This window comes from Bubalus kerabau, chromosome 1 (genome assembly GCF_029407905.1).
Source record: "Bubalus kerabau isolate K-KA32 ecotype Philippines breed swamp buffalo chromosome 1, PCC_UOA_SB_1v2, whole genome shotgun sequence".
NCBI lineage: Eukaryota > Metazoa > Chordata > Mammalia > Artiodactyla > Bovidae > Bubalus > Bubalus kerabau.
Window position 1 is genome coordinate 8,521,281 of NC_073624.1, and position 17,317 is coordinate 8,538,597.

General features: G+C 39.4%; 1 protein-coding gene across 15 annotated transcripts in view; it reads right to left on the reverse strand.

Moving 5' to 3' along the window:
* TNRC6B (trinucleotide repeat containing adaptor 6B) overlaps positions 1–17,317 on the reverse strand; it is a 260,774-nt gene that overhangs the window by 158,398 nt on the left and 85,059 nt on the right. For 11 of the 15 annotated variants that reach the window (XM_055566764.1, XM_055566736.1, XM_055566702.1 and 8 more), the window contains one exon: positions 6,377–6,444. In XM_055566764.1, the coding sequence (XP_055422739.1) occupies positions 6,377–6,423 (47 nt within the window). In that variant the 5' untranslated portion in view covers positions 6,424–6,444. Of the gene's footprint in view, positions 1–6,376; positions 6,445–10,522; positions 11,345–11,386; positions 11,813–17,317 lie in introns of those variants that run through there. The other 4 variants (XM_055566796.1, XM_055566688.1, XM_055566695.1 and 1 more) reach the window with 3 other exon arrangements.

A 17,317-nucleotide genomic window follows, 5' to 3' on the forward strand; every position in this document is an offset into this window, starting at 1 on the left:
ACAGTGTGGTGAAAACAGAGAAGTTACTCTGCCGACAAAGGTCCGTATAGTCAAAGCTATGGTCTTCCCAGTGGTCACATATAATTGTGAGAGCTGGACCATAAAGAAAGCAGAGCACCAAAGAATTGATGCCTTTGAACTAGAGATGACTCCTGAAAGTCCCTTGGACAGAAAGAAGATCAAACCAGTCAATCTTAAGGGAAATCAACCCTGAATACTCGTTGGAAGGACTGATGCTGAAGCTGAAGCTCCAGTATTTTGGTCACCTGATATGAACAGCTGACTGACTGGAAATGTACCTGATGCTGGGAAAGATTGAGGGCAGAAGAAGAAGAGGGTGTCAGAGGATGAGAAGGCTAGATGGTGTCACAGATGCAATGGACGTGAACTTAAGCAAACTTTAGGAGATGGTGAGGGACAGAGGCCTGGTGTGCTGCAATCCATGGGGTAGCAAAGAATTGGACATGACTGAGCGACTGAACTGACTGACTGAGCAACTTTAACACCTTTTCACTTTCACTCAAAACACTGTAGTGTGAAAATAAGGACTTTGGAGCCAAGGGCAACCTGAGCTTCATTTCTTTTGTAACAAGGCAGTTTGGTTTAATTTATTTAACTTGAATTCTTGCTCTTGTTCATGATTAAGCAGAATACAGATGATTGAGAATTTGGTCTCACGTTTTCATAAAAGGATGAGATTTTTCTGTTCAGAGTCCTTTCTCTTATTTAAAGGAATGCTCTCCTAAATACCAACAAATGGCCTAATTGCTTTTGAGTGCTATGAATAAATAAAACAATATAAAAGTCATTAATTTCGCATTCTTTTTTTGTACTAAGTCTTTGAAATCCAGGCTACATTTTACATGTAAACTTCTCAATCTGGTCGCTAATTTTTTTTTTATTGTGGTTAAAAAAAATAAATTTTACATCTTCACTATTTTTAAGTGTAAAGTTCAGTGGTGTTAAGTGTATCTGCTTTGTTTTGCAACAGATCACTAGAACTTTCTCATTTTGAACTCTATACCCATTAAATACTAATTCTTTCTCCTTTCTCCCCCTAGGACTTGACAACTACCACTTTCTACCTTCTATTTCTATGACTACATTAGATACCCCATATGGGTGGCATACAGTACTGGTCCTTTGTGACTGGCTTATTTTGCTTGGCACAATATCCTTAAAGTTCATGCATGTTGTAGCATGTGACAAGATTTCCTTCTTTTTAAGGCTTCATAATATTCCACTCTATGTATATACCACATTTTCTTTATCCATGCATCTGTTAATGGAATCTGGGTTGTTACACCTTTTGACTCTTATGAATAATGCTGCAATAAATATGAATGTGTAAATATCTCTGAGAGATTTGTTTTTATTTTTTTATTTTTTTTATTTTTTTTTGAGAGATTTGTTTTTAAACAATAACCTTTCATAAAATGAACCAAAATAATTAAGAAAATTGAATCAATAAAAATTTACTAGAAAAATTGAGGTTTTTTAGTAGGTTAAAGACAAGTATCTCTTGAGAATATGACTGAATTTCAACATGGAGATTTAAAGTTAGATTTGTTTATAAGTTATATTAAAATTTTAAGGAAGAAATGAAAAAGAGAACAAACTCATTAATACACCAAAACTAACATCTAACTCCAAAATAATTTATAAGAAATGATATGCCCATAGATATCTAGATCATTACTTGTATCAGAAGTAAAACCAAATCAAAATTCTGCCTGTGTAGAAATATTTTATCTGAGAAAGAAAAGTGAAGTTGCTCAGCTGTGTCCTACTCTGCGACACTGTGGACTGTAGCCCACCAGGCTCCTCTGTCCACGGGATTCTCCAGGGCAAGAATACTGAAGTGGGTTGCCACTTCCTTCTCCAGGGACTCTTCCCGACCCAGGGACTGATCCTGGGTCCCCTGCATTGCAGGCAGATGCTTTACCCTCTGAGCTACCAGGGAAGCCCTGCTATTTTATCTGAAATAGCTTTTAAATAAGGATGATCAGACACAACCTATAAACAAGTATCTGCTCGTGCTGAGTTTTAAAAAGTTGTAATAGTTTTATATTTCAGTTCAGTTCAGTTCAGTCTCAGTTGTGTCCGATTCTTTGTGACCCCATGAACTGTAGCACGCCAGGCCTCCCTGTCCATCACCAACTTCCGGAGTCCACCCAAACCCATGTCCATTGAGTCGGTGATGCCATCCAACCATCTCATCCTCTGTTGTCCCCTTCTCCTCCTGCCCTCAATCTTTCCCAGCATCAGGGTCTTTTCAAATGAATCAGCTCTCTGCATTAGGTGGCCAAAGTATTGGAGTTTCAGTTTCAATATCAGTCCCTCTGATGAACACCCAGGACTGATCTCCTTTAGGATGGACTGGCTGGATCTCCTTGCAGTCCAAGGGACTCTCAAGAGTCTTCTCCAACACCACAGTTCAAAAGCATCAATTCTTCTGCGCTCAGCTTTCTTTATAATCCAACTCTCACATCCATACATGACCACTGGAAAAACCATAGCCTTGACTAGATGGACCTTTGTTGGCAAAGTAATATCTCTGCTTTTTAATATGCTGTCTAGTTTTATATTTAACCCAGTGTTAAACATGTCATGTGATCAATATTATGTGGCAATAAACTCGGTTTGTCTGATTTTCTCCAATAGCTCATAAGTGAATATGCTCAAAAAAATGATTATAGATACATTAATAGTAAATAAACCTCATTAAAAAGCAAATATATTCAGACTATATAAATAAACAAATGTTTAAAGTTGTATACTCTGCTAAATCTTATTCACATGTACACCAGCAATCAGCACAAATGATCCAAACATTAACAATTTAGCACAAACATTTTCAATATGGGAAGTCAATTATTTTTTCAAGAAAGCTTTCTACATGCTTAGCTACCTTACACTGCCTGTTGACAGAACGTATACCATTGAAATAAACATCACAGAAATAAAATTTTTTCAAGACTTCCAGAACCTATGGTAAAAATGTTAGATGAAGAAGGAAAGTGGCACAGATCAGCTAACAAATAATCTGAGACCTAATCCTTACTAGAATTTACTGTGACCTGCGAGTTATATAATCCCTGTGCTCCACCTGCCTCCATACGTGAAACAGGCTATCTATACACGCTAATACCAATGAATGGCAGCCATTTGGAAAACCCATTTAGAAAAAAATTAAGTTAGATCTCTGCCTCTCACCATACACAAAAATGAGTACCAGTTCAGTTAAAGGTCTAAATGTGAAAAATACAGTAGAAATACTCAGGACATTTTATCATGTTAGAGTAGAAGGGACTTCTCTAGACAAGCATGAAACACAGAAACCATAAAGGCTGATTTTACTACATAAAAATTTAAGTGGTTTATTAGTATGAAAGATGCCCCAATGTTCAACAATAAGGCCTGGGAGAAAATATTTAAACATCTTAAAAGACAAAGGTTAATATCTACACTTTGTAAAGGGTTCCTACAAAGCTATCAAAACAAACATTCCAAAAGAAAAGTGGGAATCATATGTAAACAGGTGGTACAAGGTATAAAAATCAACAGCCAAGAGATTAACAAGATATTCCATCTTATTAGTAAGAATAAAAGTGCAAATTAAAGCCATAAAATACTAGAGTGGCAAAAATTCGGAGATAAATAATTTTACTGTCATTAACAGTGTGGAGGAATGGGTACTCTCACTGCAGATGGAAATGAACATTGATAGAGTTCTTTTGACAGTAATTTGATAGCAGCTACCTCCTTGTAAAAAAACACAGCCCATGAGCCAAACAGCTCCATATCTAGAAATTTATTCTACAGAAATACATTTGTGTATAAAGATATAAGAATAAAGATGTTAAAAAAAAGTATTAATATTTTTAATCATCAAAGAAGTGCAAGTCACCAAAATATTTATTAGAGAATGATTACAGTATAACAGAATGTACTTTTGCAGATGTTTAAAGGAATGAAATAGACTGCAAAAGATGTCAAATGAAAAAAGTAAGTCTCAAAGAATGTTAGAAAAAAAATCTGTTTAGTTGTTTTTCTAAATACACAGAAAAAGTTTCAGAAGATGAGGAAGAAAGGTAGGGTAGAAGAAGCGAATAATTCTAAATTCACACTTACTGTTTGAATGTTTTATGATGACCAGATATTACTTTTATAATTAAAAAAATAAAAGAACAGATGGGAATTTCGTAAGTCATTCAGCAATGTGTCACTCACAGCATCCAGAATGTAGTATTCAGTTCCTAGATCCTACTATCCGGATGGAATGATCCTTTGCTAACTGCAGTTCTGAGACACAAAAAATAAAAATTTGCAATCTGTTTATTTCTGTTGCCTCAAACAAAACAACACAGCCGCTTTGCTCCCAACTCCCACAAAAGAAGTGGGCAGGTGTATGGGAGGAAGACCCAGCAAGAATATTCACTTCTGCTTTATCATTTCAATATATGATAGCTGACCAAGCCCAGGGAAAAAAAAAAAAACTCACAAAACAAAATTAAACAAGATTGATCTGTGAAAAGGCAGAGACTTGTGAAAACAAAACTATCAAGGGAGAATGGTAAGTATACAACCCATGATGTTTCAGTCTGCTGGAGCCATCTGAAGCTCTCTAAAAGAAGTATAGTTTGTATAATGTAAAACTTGTGGGAGAATCTGCCCAAGCAATGTTTCCTGAATACCTAAAGGGGCTGATTCAGGATAGGGGTTATTGGAGCAGGTTTTTAAAGATAAAGACTGGTTTGTTTGGGAAATGGATACCCTTCAGAGAATAGGAACTTCACCTGTGTTTTAAAAATAGGCTTTGTGCCATTTTCATTGTTTCCCCCAACTCACTCTTAGCCATGAGACTTTGATCTTGACAACTGCAGTTTTGCTGGCCACAATACTTTTCAGGAACATAGTTCCCGACGTTGGCAAAGAATTTGAGTTCAAGAGATATCATAAAACACTTTAAAGTCAGAAAGATTCAATTCAGATCCTAACTTCTGTTTCAAGGTGCATTATCGCAGGCAAGTTACCCACTCCAGTATCTGAAGTGGAGACGCTGTGAAGGGTGGAAAAAACACCGGCAGCGTCTAAGCAAAGTTCTTGTGCACAGAAAACTCTTGTCAAATGGGAGCAAGGATTTTTCTATTATAAGACCTTTGACCTGAGTGTAGGAGTGGAGAGTGAATAGCGGGCAGGGCACCTGAAGTGCTCCTGTAATTCTACTGGGACTAGATGTTAGGCTTTCTAATTTGCTAAAGATGAATTGATTCCATCCACCCATGCAGAATATAAGTGCATTTGACAGAATACAGCAAAGTTAGGATTTATATTGTAAGCTATTTTTAAAACTGCCTGGTTAGCAAATTAAACCAGCTGTGAAAATATCCTGGTTTCCATTCACAACAAATACAAGACAAACATTCTCCTTTAATGAACCTGGCTTTGTGGCAGCATAGCATATTCTGCATAATTCATTCCCAAGGGTTTCGGAGACAAAATTTTCATAGGACAGACCAAAACTATTTTCGAGGGGGAAAAAAAAAAGATGAGAGAAAGAGTTTCTCTCTACAGATTTTCAGTGAATTCCACAAGTCACTGTCCCATTAACTTAGAAGACTACTGTCTGAATAAAAAATGGTAGTTATGTCAGTACTTGAAGCCAGTCTTAACTGTTTTTCCTTTAAAAGGGCATATGAAACACCAGTCTGCTCTGCAACATAATTTTTCAAGTTCTGTGACAGAGGGAGGAAAAAATCTACTCACTGCCACCAGAAAGCTACCCAGAGGACTCTCAATTTCAGATTTAGAACTTATCACTCCTTAAGAAGTTAGAGGAGAGATCCTGAATTATTTAGAATGTTGGCTAAGTCATATTATTTATAATTCCTGTTCCTCTGGGGAAACAATTTGTTATTTCAACAAAGATCAGAAGTATAAATAACTAAATGGAATAGAATTTCAGGAAGTACTATTTAAATAAATTCACACTTAGAATGCAGGGAAACAGTCTATTAATTCAGTTCACTTCATAAAGACATTGCTAAGAAAAGGATATACCATTTTACACCATCTTTGGAAATCAACCAGACTGAGTTAGTTCAATTTGAAACAACCTAAGCCTTAAAGCCTTTGCTAAAGCGTAACATAAATTTTAATTAGTCAAGTGTGAAAAACTACAAAGCCAACTTTCTTGCCCCTCCAGTTAGTCTGTCTATAAACAGAAGCAATGCATTAACAGCCACCAAAGCAACTGGGGAGTTTCACAATGTACCCAACATATACATCCCTTGCAAATATGCTCTCAGCAGGTTTAACCAAAGTGCTTCTGAAGATCTGAAATAAGACCCTTTTTCAATAAACCATGACTCACTGTTTGCTTTCTTCACCAGGAGGTGGAGTCTTGCCATGCCCTTCCATTACAAAATCCTCCTGTTCCACCTGCAAAGTCAAGCACCACAGGTCAGCAGCAGTCAGGAACCAAGATGCAGTCACTTCCAAGTGCAGGGCCTGTGCTTACAGAACCACATGGCATTCCACTACATGCCTAACTAGAACAGGAGCCCCAGTCAAAGGTTTCCTTCTCCATGTTTGTATATGGCATCTCTCCTTGCATGACCAGATTTGCAGAATAAAAAAAGGAAGCATGTTGATTTGCAATTCATAACTGTGACAAAAGGTCAGCATCCAGAATATAATTTTTAAAAAAAATGCTATGAAACAGTAAGAAAAAGACAGCCTACCAGAAAACTCTACAAAATAACTGAGTATGAATTTCACTTAAGAGGATGCATACACGGCCCTAAATAAATGAAAAGATGTTCAGTCTCCTGTCAATCAGGAAAATGCAAATTAAAACCACAAAGAGATACCATTTAACCACCACCAGGCTGGCTAAAGTTTAAAAGTTGGGCAACACCAAGTGTTGACAAGGGTGCAGAGCAATAGCAGCTCTCATCCATTCCAGCGGGAGGGAAAACTGGTACCACTATTTTTAAGTAGTCTGCCATTATCTACTACACTTGATTATGTACTTACTGTACAAACCAGTGATTGCACTTCTAGATATATACCCTAAAGAAACGTTTGTGCATAAATACAAAAATATTTTTAGTAGCACTATTTTTAACAGGAAAAAAATAAACTTTCATCAACATTAAAAATAGACAAATAGGCAATGGTGTTTTAAGACAATAGAATATAATACTGCATGAAAATGAATCAACTACAGCAACACGCCTCAACCTGGATGAGTTACAAAAACACAATACGAGGTGAAAGCAGCAAGTCACAGAAGAATACAAATCCAGTATAAATCTATTAACATAAATTCAAGTACATAAATTTTAAAATCACGTATATGTATATATAAAGACACATATGTATATTTATAGTTTATAAAACTATAAAGAAAAGGGAATAACTATTACAAAATTTAGGCTAATTAGTATCTTAGGGAATCGGGGGGATTCAATCAGGAAGGGGCACATGGTTTCTAGGGTATAGATTCTATTTCTTGGCCTATGTAGTAGGTATATGGGTGTTTATTTTATAATTATTCTTTTAACTGTGTGTTTTTCTTTTCTCTTTCATAAGTATGGTTTATTTCTGAATACAACTTTCAAAAGAAGAAACAAAGCATTCTATTATTTCAGATGGTTTATTGCTCAATAAAGGAAAATAAGTGGCAAAGACAGAGCTACCTCCACAAACTGAGACAATTAGTCCTATGAAAACTTCCCCCAAAGGCATAATTTTTAAAAAGTCAAACAAAAGTATTCAAGGAGAGAGATCTCAACAGATGTATTCAAGGATTATTCCCTACTTAGAAAAATACTGCCCACTGTTGCTGTTGCTCAGTCGTGTCCGAATCTTTGCGACCCAATGGAAGGCAGCACGCTGGGCTTCCCTGTCTTTTGCCATCTCCAGGAGCTTGCTCAAACTCGTGTCCATTGAGTCAGTGATGCCATCCAACCATTTCATTCTCTGTCACCCCCTTCTCCTCCTCCTGCCCTCAATCTTTCCCAGCAATCAAGGTTAATTAATTTTTATTGGAGCATAGTTGCTTTACAATGTGTTAGTTTCTACTGCACAGCAAAATGAATCAGCCATACATATACTTATATCCCCTCCCTTTTGGGCTTTCTTCCCATTCAGGTCATCACATTAAGTACAGTTCCCTGTGCTGTTTCTTTTAACAGAAACTAGTAATCTGGAAGACAGACAACAATAATACATACACACACCATAATGAAACCCAAATAAAACAAAAGGCTTTCCAGTTCTGCAACCCTCCCTCTGCAGTCTTCATTTCTCAGAAATACTGGAGAAGATGGAAGAGTATTAAGAGGCTAAGTTTCAGAAAGAACAGAAAAATTGATATTTTTAATGGAAAAAATCTCCTTTCCATTAAAAGGAAAAACTGGAGGAATTGTAAGTAAGAATAATAAAAGACGCATACTGCGAAATGCAAACCAGGTTTCGACTTCTATTCTTCTCTGTGGACTTCCTGATCCTGGAGCCCACCAGGCTTTGCTAAGGAGAGACAGGATTCTCCCATTCTAAATTTACAGTGATCTAAACCTCTAGAAGAAAAAAACATGGTTACAAGGTTGCAAAGGGAACTTTATGAGGAGGTAGAGATGGTCTTTGTCTAGGTCTTTGGTTACATGAAAGTACACATATGTGAAAAAAAATCAATGAACTGTGCATTTTCTGAACTTTACAAATAAATGTTATGCCTCAATTAGGAAAAACAGATGACAAATTCTTTAAAGTTTCTTGCAATAATTTTCTCAAAGAACGACTATTTTCTATACACTATGAAATTTTCTCAATCTTTCATCTCTAAAAATCCTTTCCAATTAAAGACCTCTACATTGCGGACTCGGCCTCTGCTTAGATGTTTTTTAAAGGCTTATCTATAACCAATTTTTAATAACCACAATAATGACAAGACGCAATAATCAAAAAGTCCACAGTTTCAACAAGCTCCCCTATAATGACTTTCAAATCTTTAACTGCAGCCCCCATAAAGTGCGTGAAAGCTGCTCAGCCATGTCTGACTCTTTGCGACCCCAGGGATTGTAGCCTGCCGGACTCCTCGGTCCCTGGAATTCTCCAGACAAGAATACTGGAGTGGGTTGTCATTCCCTTCTCCAAAGGATCTTTCTGACTCCGAGACAACCCATGTCTTCTGCATTGCAGGCAGATTCTTAACCATCTGAGCCACCAGGGAAGCCCCCATATTTTATTAGTCTCCACTTGGATGGTCCAATAGGTCCAAAAGGAAACACCATCTTTGTCCTTAGATTTCCTCTCTTTTTTATATCTGCTATGTCTGTAAATGGTACTATCATTCACCAAGATCCTCAAACAGGAAACTTATAATCGAGGTTACAGGCCCTCCACCTTCCCTCCTTAACCCCTTAACTTCCTTATTAATCACTAAGTACAGTGGCTTCTATCTCTTACACAGCTCTCATACTCATCACCCCTTCTTTATCCTCTTTAACTGCCGTAGGTAAAGACAGCTTCTCTAAATCTCACTACTACAAAAGCCTTCTCTCTAGTCTTTGTGCTTCGGGTCCCATCTTATTTCAATCCATCCTCCAAATCACTTCCATCAAATGCAAACTGTAAACTGCAAACAAGATCACATCACTCTCCTCGAAATTCTTCACTCTTATCACCTCTCTTGAGGGATAAAAGTTCAGTTCATTTGCCTAAGTGAGCTTTTTTATCGCCCCTGCCTCACTCACCCATTCTGAAGCCTGGTGGAGCACACACCAACTTCTCGGCCCTTTGTGCCTTTACATATAATGTCTCTTCTTGCCTAGAAGCCCTGGTCTTCTGCCTCACATTCACTTCACATTCCTGCTCGTTCTTTCAAGTACCAATTAAAATGCTTTTCCCCAGAAGACACTATCTCCTTCACCAGGGTTCTTACCTTTTCTCACTGTCCAGCATCTCAGAAGGCAACAAAAATGGTCCAGAAAGATCACTGCTCCTTACTGCCAATTCCTGTTTTTCTCAAGATCATTTCCTTCTTTATTCTCTTCCACCTCTTTATTTCTTGTCTCTTCCCATCTTTATTTCTTTTCTACAAATGTCTGGAACACTTTGGGACTTAATTTGATGATCTCCACCATTCCTCTCCCTTGACCTCATCTTCAGAAGCTTAAATATTTTCATTCATAAAACTTACACCATGGGGAAGGAGAGGGTGGGACAAATTGAGAGAGTAGCATTGAAACATACACATTACCATATGTAAAATTACATAGGCAGTGGATATTTGCTGTATGATGCAGGGAGCTCGAACTCTGTGCTCTGTGACAACCTAGAGGGGTGGGATGGGGTGGGAGGTAGGAAGGAGACTCAAGAGAGAAGGGACAAACGTATACTTATGGCTGATTCATGCTGATATATGGCAGAAACCAACATAACATAGTAAAGCAATTGTGCCCCAGTTAAAAATAAATAAAAAACAAAACAACAACAAAAAAAGAAAACTTACACCATATCCTCGCCTTTCTCTCACTTCCATTCATTTGTTTAACAAGTATTTGTTGGGTACATATTACATGCTAGGTGCTGTGGTAAAGAAGACAGTCTTTGCCCCACCCCCTTGAAACTTGCAGATTGGTGGGAAAGACAAACTAGTCAATTACAAAACAGTCAGAGAATGCAACTGAACAACTTAGGGAAGGAAGGGCACTAAACTCAGTCTACAGGCATCAGATACTCTAGACCCATCCTAGGCAGCTTCATCTCCTTCCTGCTTCAACGAGGAGGTGGGCAGGACTCGAGGCTGGGTCTTGCCATCCATCCGGACCTCTCCACACTGAGGTCCATGAACTCTGAGATCCGCCTCTGACCACAAGAACCTCTTCCACTCCTCCCTTCCACTTGAATCTGTAAGGAGTCTTCATTGTCCCATCTAGTTCTGTGGTTTTCCTCTTCCCTCACTGTGTATTCAGAGCTCTAGCCGACAGGCATTTTGGTGACTTTTCTCGGCAATGTCCTAAATTTGCTCACCACCAACTTGTCCTTAGGACATCCCTGTCTTGCCAAATCCTTCTCCTTTTCCCCTTCAGCTTCTGGAGTGCAGAGCTGGAGGAAGTTACAAAACTGGTTCCTTTACAAATCATACCAATTAACTTGCACTCAGTGCTGACATTCAGCACCTCTGCCTGGACAGCCTGTCCTCATCCCGTCTTTCTGGTGAACTTCCACTTAACCTTCAAACCCTGGTTGCAAAGTTACTTGTTTTAGGAAGTGTTTTCTGCTATCTCCCAGCACTTCCTCTTCCTCCCTTTCCCTGTGCTCCTTCCCAGTAGCTCCGGAAAGGCCTGGCAAGCAGCTGTGATCCTTGGCTCACCTGCTGCCCCCCTGCTGTTGAGCCCAGGAGGGAAACAATGTAACTTCTGTCAGTGGATCCTTCCCAGACTCGAACACAGGCCTTCTGGTCCATCATTCGTTCTTTCAACAAAACTTCCAATGCCTTCTAGGTGCCAGGACTGGGCTGAATGACTGACCTACTGTACCACATCCTTCACTCATCTATCCTGTACCTTTTCTGCTCTCCTCAAAGACGTCAAATCCACCCACTAGGCATTCTCCCTAAGCCCATCCTTTCTGAAGATGACAATGCCTAAGAGTATCTTGTGAGCCTATCCAATACAAAGTTCCAAAAGCCCCTCATTTTTTCTCTGGTGATTATACCTTAAACCTCTGCATCTTCACCCATTTCCTCCCTTGACTGCTCTGCAAGGTTAACCTCACCACTTGTTGCTAAACTCATGACCTACACCATACTGCCTCCTCTGGGATCTTATTATCTAAGGCACCCTTCTTTCTCCCTTTCTAGTAAATCCATCTCCTCAACCTACAAATACTTCATAATCTCTTCTATCTATAATTTTATTTATGTATTTATTTGTGGCTCTGTTGGGTCTTCATTGCTGTGTGGGCTTTTTCTCCAGCTGCAGCAAGCGGGGGCTACTCTCTAGCTGAGGCACGTGGGCTTCTCATTGCGGTGACTTCTCTTGCTGTGGAGCAGAGGCTCCAGGGCACATGGACTTCACTAGTTGCGGCACACTGGCTCAGTAGTTGTGATTCCTGGACTATAGAGCACAGGCTCAATAGTTGTGGCACACAGGTTTAGCTGCTTCTTGGCATGTGGGGTCTCCCCAGATTAGGGATTGAACCTGTGTCTCTGGCATTGGCAGGTGGATTCTTTACCACTGAGCCACCAGGGAAGCCCAATCTATTCTATTCTGAAAAAGTTATTTTTGGCCTTATAACCTCTCCAGATATCCTATTTTTCCCCTTCCCTTTACTATCCAAATTCTTAAAAGAATAAACCACACCCCATCACTTCCATGTTCTCACCACTGAGCATGCTCTTCTGCTGCCACCCCACAACACAAACGTACCTCCCTTCTCCCATCCTCCCAATATAAATCACAATTTTTGTTCAAATCAATATTCAGCTCTAACAATGCTATTACTCAGTAAATAACATATACAGCTGAATCATAAGGAATAAGTCTCCTTTCTTGGATATTTTTTCTTTTCCCTGGAACTAAAAACTACTACTTCGTCTTATACTTTCTATCAGATTTTTTTAACTTGGTATTTATTATGTGTTTTCACTAATTCACCCGCAAACCCTCCAACAAAGTGGTGAGTCTCCTCTTAATAAGTTCAAACACTTCAGGTAATCTGTCAATTTCACTGCAGTCTTGAATACATCCCTTGGGGGTTTTCTCCTGTGCCAGCTGAGACTGTCTGCTCTCCAGACCACTAAATAGCGGACACTTTGCCAGGGATGCCTCTCTCCCTTCATCTCTGGGGTTCCTCACTCTCTCCCCTTCACTGGAGCATTTTCCTAGACCTTTTGTCCTCCTCTTTTATGGTTTATTCCTGGAGCACAGACTCCAATTATTTCCTAATAAGAGGTATACAGGAAGTGAATTTTTTGACATTTTAAATGACTGAAATGTCCTAATTTTATCCATATATTTAACATATGGAATATTTTTATCCACACACACAGTCAGATACAGAAGTTCAAGTTAGTAAACCTTTCTTTCAAAAATATGAAGGCCATGCTCCATTGTCTTCTAGCACCCCAGAGTTGCTATATAGAAATTCAATATTATAAATCCTAATGTTTTGAATATGACCTGATTCTCCTTTGGAAACATTTAGGATCCTTTCTTTTTCCTCAGCTTTCTAAAAATTTGTTGTTGTTGTTCAGTCACTAAGTTGTGTCTGACTCTTTGTGAGCTCATGGATTGTAGTAAGGCTCCTCTGTCCTCCACTGTCTCCTGGAGCTTGCTCAAATTCGTGGCCGTTCAGTCGGTGAGGCTATCTAACCATATCATCCTCTGCTGACCCCTTCTCCTCCTGCGTTCAATCTTTCCCAGCATCAGGGTCTTTTCCAATGAGTCGGCTCTTTGCATAAAGTGGCCAAAGTACTGGAGCTTCACATCAGTCCTTTCAATGAATACTCAGGGTTGATTTCCTTTAGGATTGACTGGTTTAATCTCCATGCTGTTCAAGGGACTCTCAAGAGTCTTCTCCAGCACCACAATTTGAAAGGAGCAGTTCTTCTGCACTCAGCCTTCTTTATGGTCCAACTCTCACATCCATACGTGACTAGTGGAAAAACCACAGCTTTGGGTCCTTTGTTGGCAAAGTGATGTCTCTGCTTTTTAATACACTCTTCAGGTTTGTCACAGCTTTCTAAACATGCAAACCACTAAGTATGGTCCTTTTTTCATTTAGTGAGCTGGTACTGATCCAACCAGGAATCAAACCTGAGTCCCCTGCATTGCCCAGAGAATTCTTGCATGATGGGAAGTCCCCCATCTTGTCCCAGTTTTAATCCTTCCCTCCTGCTCTCCCTCCCTAGGCCACTAGTAACGTGCTTTCTGTCAGCATAAGTTAGTTTGCATTTTCCAGAGTTCATAGGCACTGAATCACACAGTATGTACTATTTTGGCTCCCTCTCCTCTCCTCTCACTTCTCTCTCCTCCCGTTTCTTTGTCTTTTTGCCCTGACTAGAAATTCCAGTACAGCATTGAAGAGAAACGTTGTACCAGACATCCTGTTCTTTTTTGTTGTTTTTTGTTGTTCATTGTAGGAGTAAAGCATTCAGTCATTCAACATTGAGCTCAATGTTAACTGTCAAATTTTCATAAAAGTCCTTTATCAAGTTGAATAGTTCCTTTCTATTATTTTGCTGAGCGTTTTCATCAGGAATAGATATGACGTCTGTCAAATGCTTTGTCTGCATCTCTTGATCATAGGATTTTTCTTTTTCATTTTGTTAATATGGTGTATTACATTGATTTTTAACGTTAAACCAACCCTACCATCCTGGGTAAACCCTACTTGTTTACATATGATCCATTTACAGATTATTAGATTCAATATGCTAAAATTAGGCTTAGAATCAGAGAAGGCAATGGCACCCCACTCCAGTACTCTTGCCTGGAAAATCCCATGGATGGAGGAGCCTGGTGGGCTGCAGTCCATGGGGTCGCCAAGAGTCGGACATGACCGAGTGACTTCACTTCCACTTTTCACTTTCATGCATTGGAGAAGGAAATGGCAACCCACTCCAGTGTTCTTACCTGGAGAATCCCAGGGACGGGGGAGCCTGGTGGGCTGCCGTCTATGGGGTAGCATGGAGTCGGACACGACTGAAGCGACTTAGCAGGAGCAGCAAGGGCAGGCTTAGAATTTTTGCATTTACGTTCATGAGAGATACTGATCTGTAATTTTCTTTTCTTGCAATGTTTTTGCCTAGTTTTGTTATCAGAGTAATGCTGGCCTCACAGAATGAGTTGAGTACAGATGACCCTTGAACAACATGGGCTTCAACTGTGCAAGTACACTTATATGTCGATTTTTTTCTTCAATTGTAAATACTGTACTCTCACACAATCTCCAGTTGGGTGAATAAGAGGGTGTGGAAGAACCCCAGATATGACAACCGAGTATAGGAACAGCTGAATGTAAGTTATATTTGGATTTTTGACTGTACAGAGGTCAGTGACCCTAATCTCTGCATTGTTCAAGGGTCAACTGTATTCTCTTTGCTTCAAGTGAAATTATACTAATTCACATATAAGAACCTTATAACAGTATTCTACCATTTTCCCTCTTTAGGTCTTTATGCCACTCTTATTGTATAGTTCACAGATACAAATGTTATAAACCCATAATGCATCTGTATTATTGTTCTTCAATCAATCAATTCTCTTTTAGAGATCTGAGTAACAGGAAAAAAAGTCTGACATATTTAACCTGTGTAGTTTTCATTTTCTGAGCTCTTTATTCCTTTGTGTAGATTAATATTTCCATCTGGCATCATTTTCTTTCCTCCCTTAACATTACTTATAGTAAGATACAGATAAATTATTTCAGTTTTTGTATTAGTATATCTGAAACAGTCTTTATTTAGCCTTCAATTTTGAAAGAAATTTTCACTGGTTATAGAATTCGAGGTTAATTTCTCTTTCGGTGCTTTCAAGATGTTGCTCTACTGTCTTCTTGCTTGCATTGCTTCCAATGAGAAATTCTTTGTTCCTCTGTTAGTAGTGTGTCTTCTTTCCTCTGGTTTTAAGGTTTTCTTGACCACTGGCTTTGAGTAATCTGTTTAAGGATGGGCTTTGATGTGGTTTTCTTCATTTCTTGTGCTTCAAGCACACTGAGCTTTTTGGATTTATCGGTCTACAATTATTATCAAATTTGGAAAATTTGAGGCCATTATTTCTTAGCTATTTTTTTCTGCCCCAACATGCCTTCTTTGGGATTCCCTGGTGGCTCAGACTGTAAAGAATCCGCCTGCAATGTGGGATTCCTGGGTTTGATCCCTGGGTTGGGAAGATCCCCTGGAGGAGGTCATGGCAACCCACTCTAGTATTCTTGCCTGGAGAATCCCATGGACAGAGGAGCCTGGCAGGCTAGAGTCTATGGGGTCGCAAAGAGTCGGACACGACTGAGCAGCTAAGCACACAACAGCACGTGCCTTCTTTAGAGACTCCAATTACAGGGACATTGGGGTGACTGAAGTTGTCCACAACACACTGATACTCTTCACTTTTTGGATTTTTACTCTTTTTCTCTTTGTGTTTCACGTTGGATAGTTTCTGCTGCTGCTGCTGCTAAGTCGCTTCCATCGTGTCTGACTCTGTGCGACCCCATAGACGGAAGCCCACCAGGCTCCCCCGTCCCTGGGATTCTCCAGGCAAGAACACTGGAGTGGGCTGCCATTTCCTTCTCCAATGTATGAAAGTGAAAAGTGAAAGGGAAGTCGCTCAGTCGTTTCCGACCCTCAGCAACTCCATGGACTGCAGCCCACCAGGCTCCTCCATCCATGGGATTTTCCAGGCAAGAGTACTGGAGTGGGGTGCCATTGCCTTCTGTTCTTTAAATTAATCTTTTATTCTACAGTATCGAATCTGCCACAATTCCATCCAGTATATTTTTCATCTCAAACATTATAGTTTTCAGTTCTAGAAATTTGACTTGGGGCTTTTAAAAATATATATTTTCCATGTCTCTGCTTGACCTTTTGAACTATCTGAAACATAGTTATAATAAGTGTTTTAATATCCTTGTCTGCTAATTCTAACATCGTGGTCAACTATGAGTTGGTTTCAATTGACTTTTCTCTTCACTATGCTTGTATTTTCTGGTTTTTACATGCCTGAAAAATCTCTGCTTTGAATAACAGACACAGAATTTTTGCTGGATCCTGAATACTTTCGAATTCCTATAAATATTTTTGAGCGTCGTTCTGAGATGCGGCTAAATTATCTTGAAATAGTTTATTCCTTTCAGGTTCTGCTTTTAGGATTCTCAAGTCAGACTTCAAAATTAGGTAGGGCTAATTACTCCCTACTCCTGAGGTGAGAACTCTAGTAGTACTAATGCTCAGTATGCTGATAATGATCCATGGATTATGGAAGTTTCTAGTCCACAGAAACAGGCACCATTACTGACAGTGTTTGGGTGCTAGACAGACACTGTTACTTCCAATCCTCCGGGGTGGGGACCCCCTCCTGCCTCAGTCTTGACCAGTCACGTACATATGCCAAAAAGCACTCTGCTGAATACTTAGGGGAACCCTCCACAAATCTCCAGACTTCTCCCTCTTAGCTGCTCTCTCCTCTCCCATATTCTGTCCTACAAACTTCGGCTCCCTCATTCTCCCCACACTCTCAGCAGTGTTTCCTCAACTGAGAGGGTCCACCGGGCTTTGCCTGGGCTCCCCATTTCCCACACTGTGGCC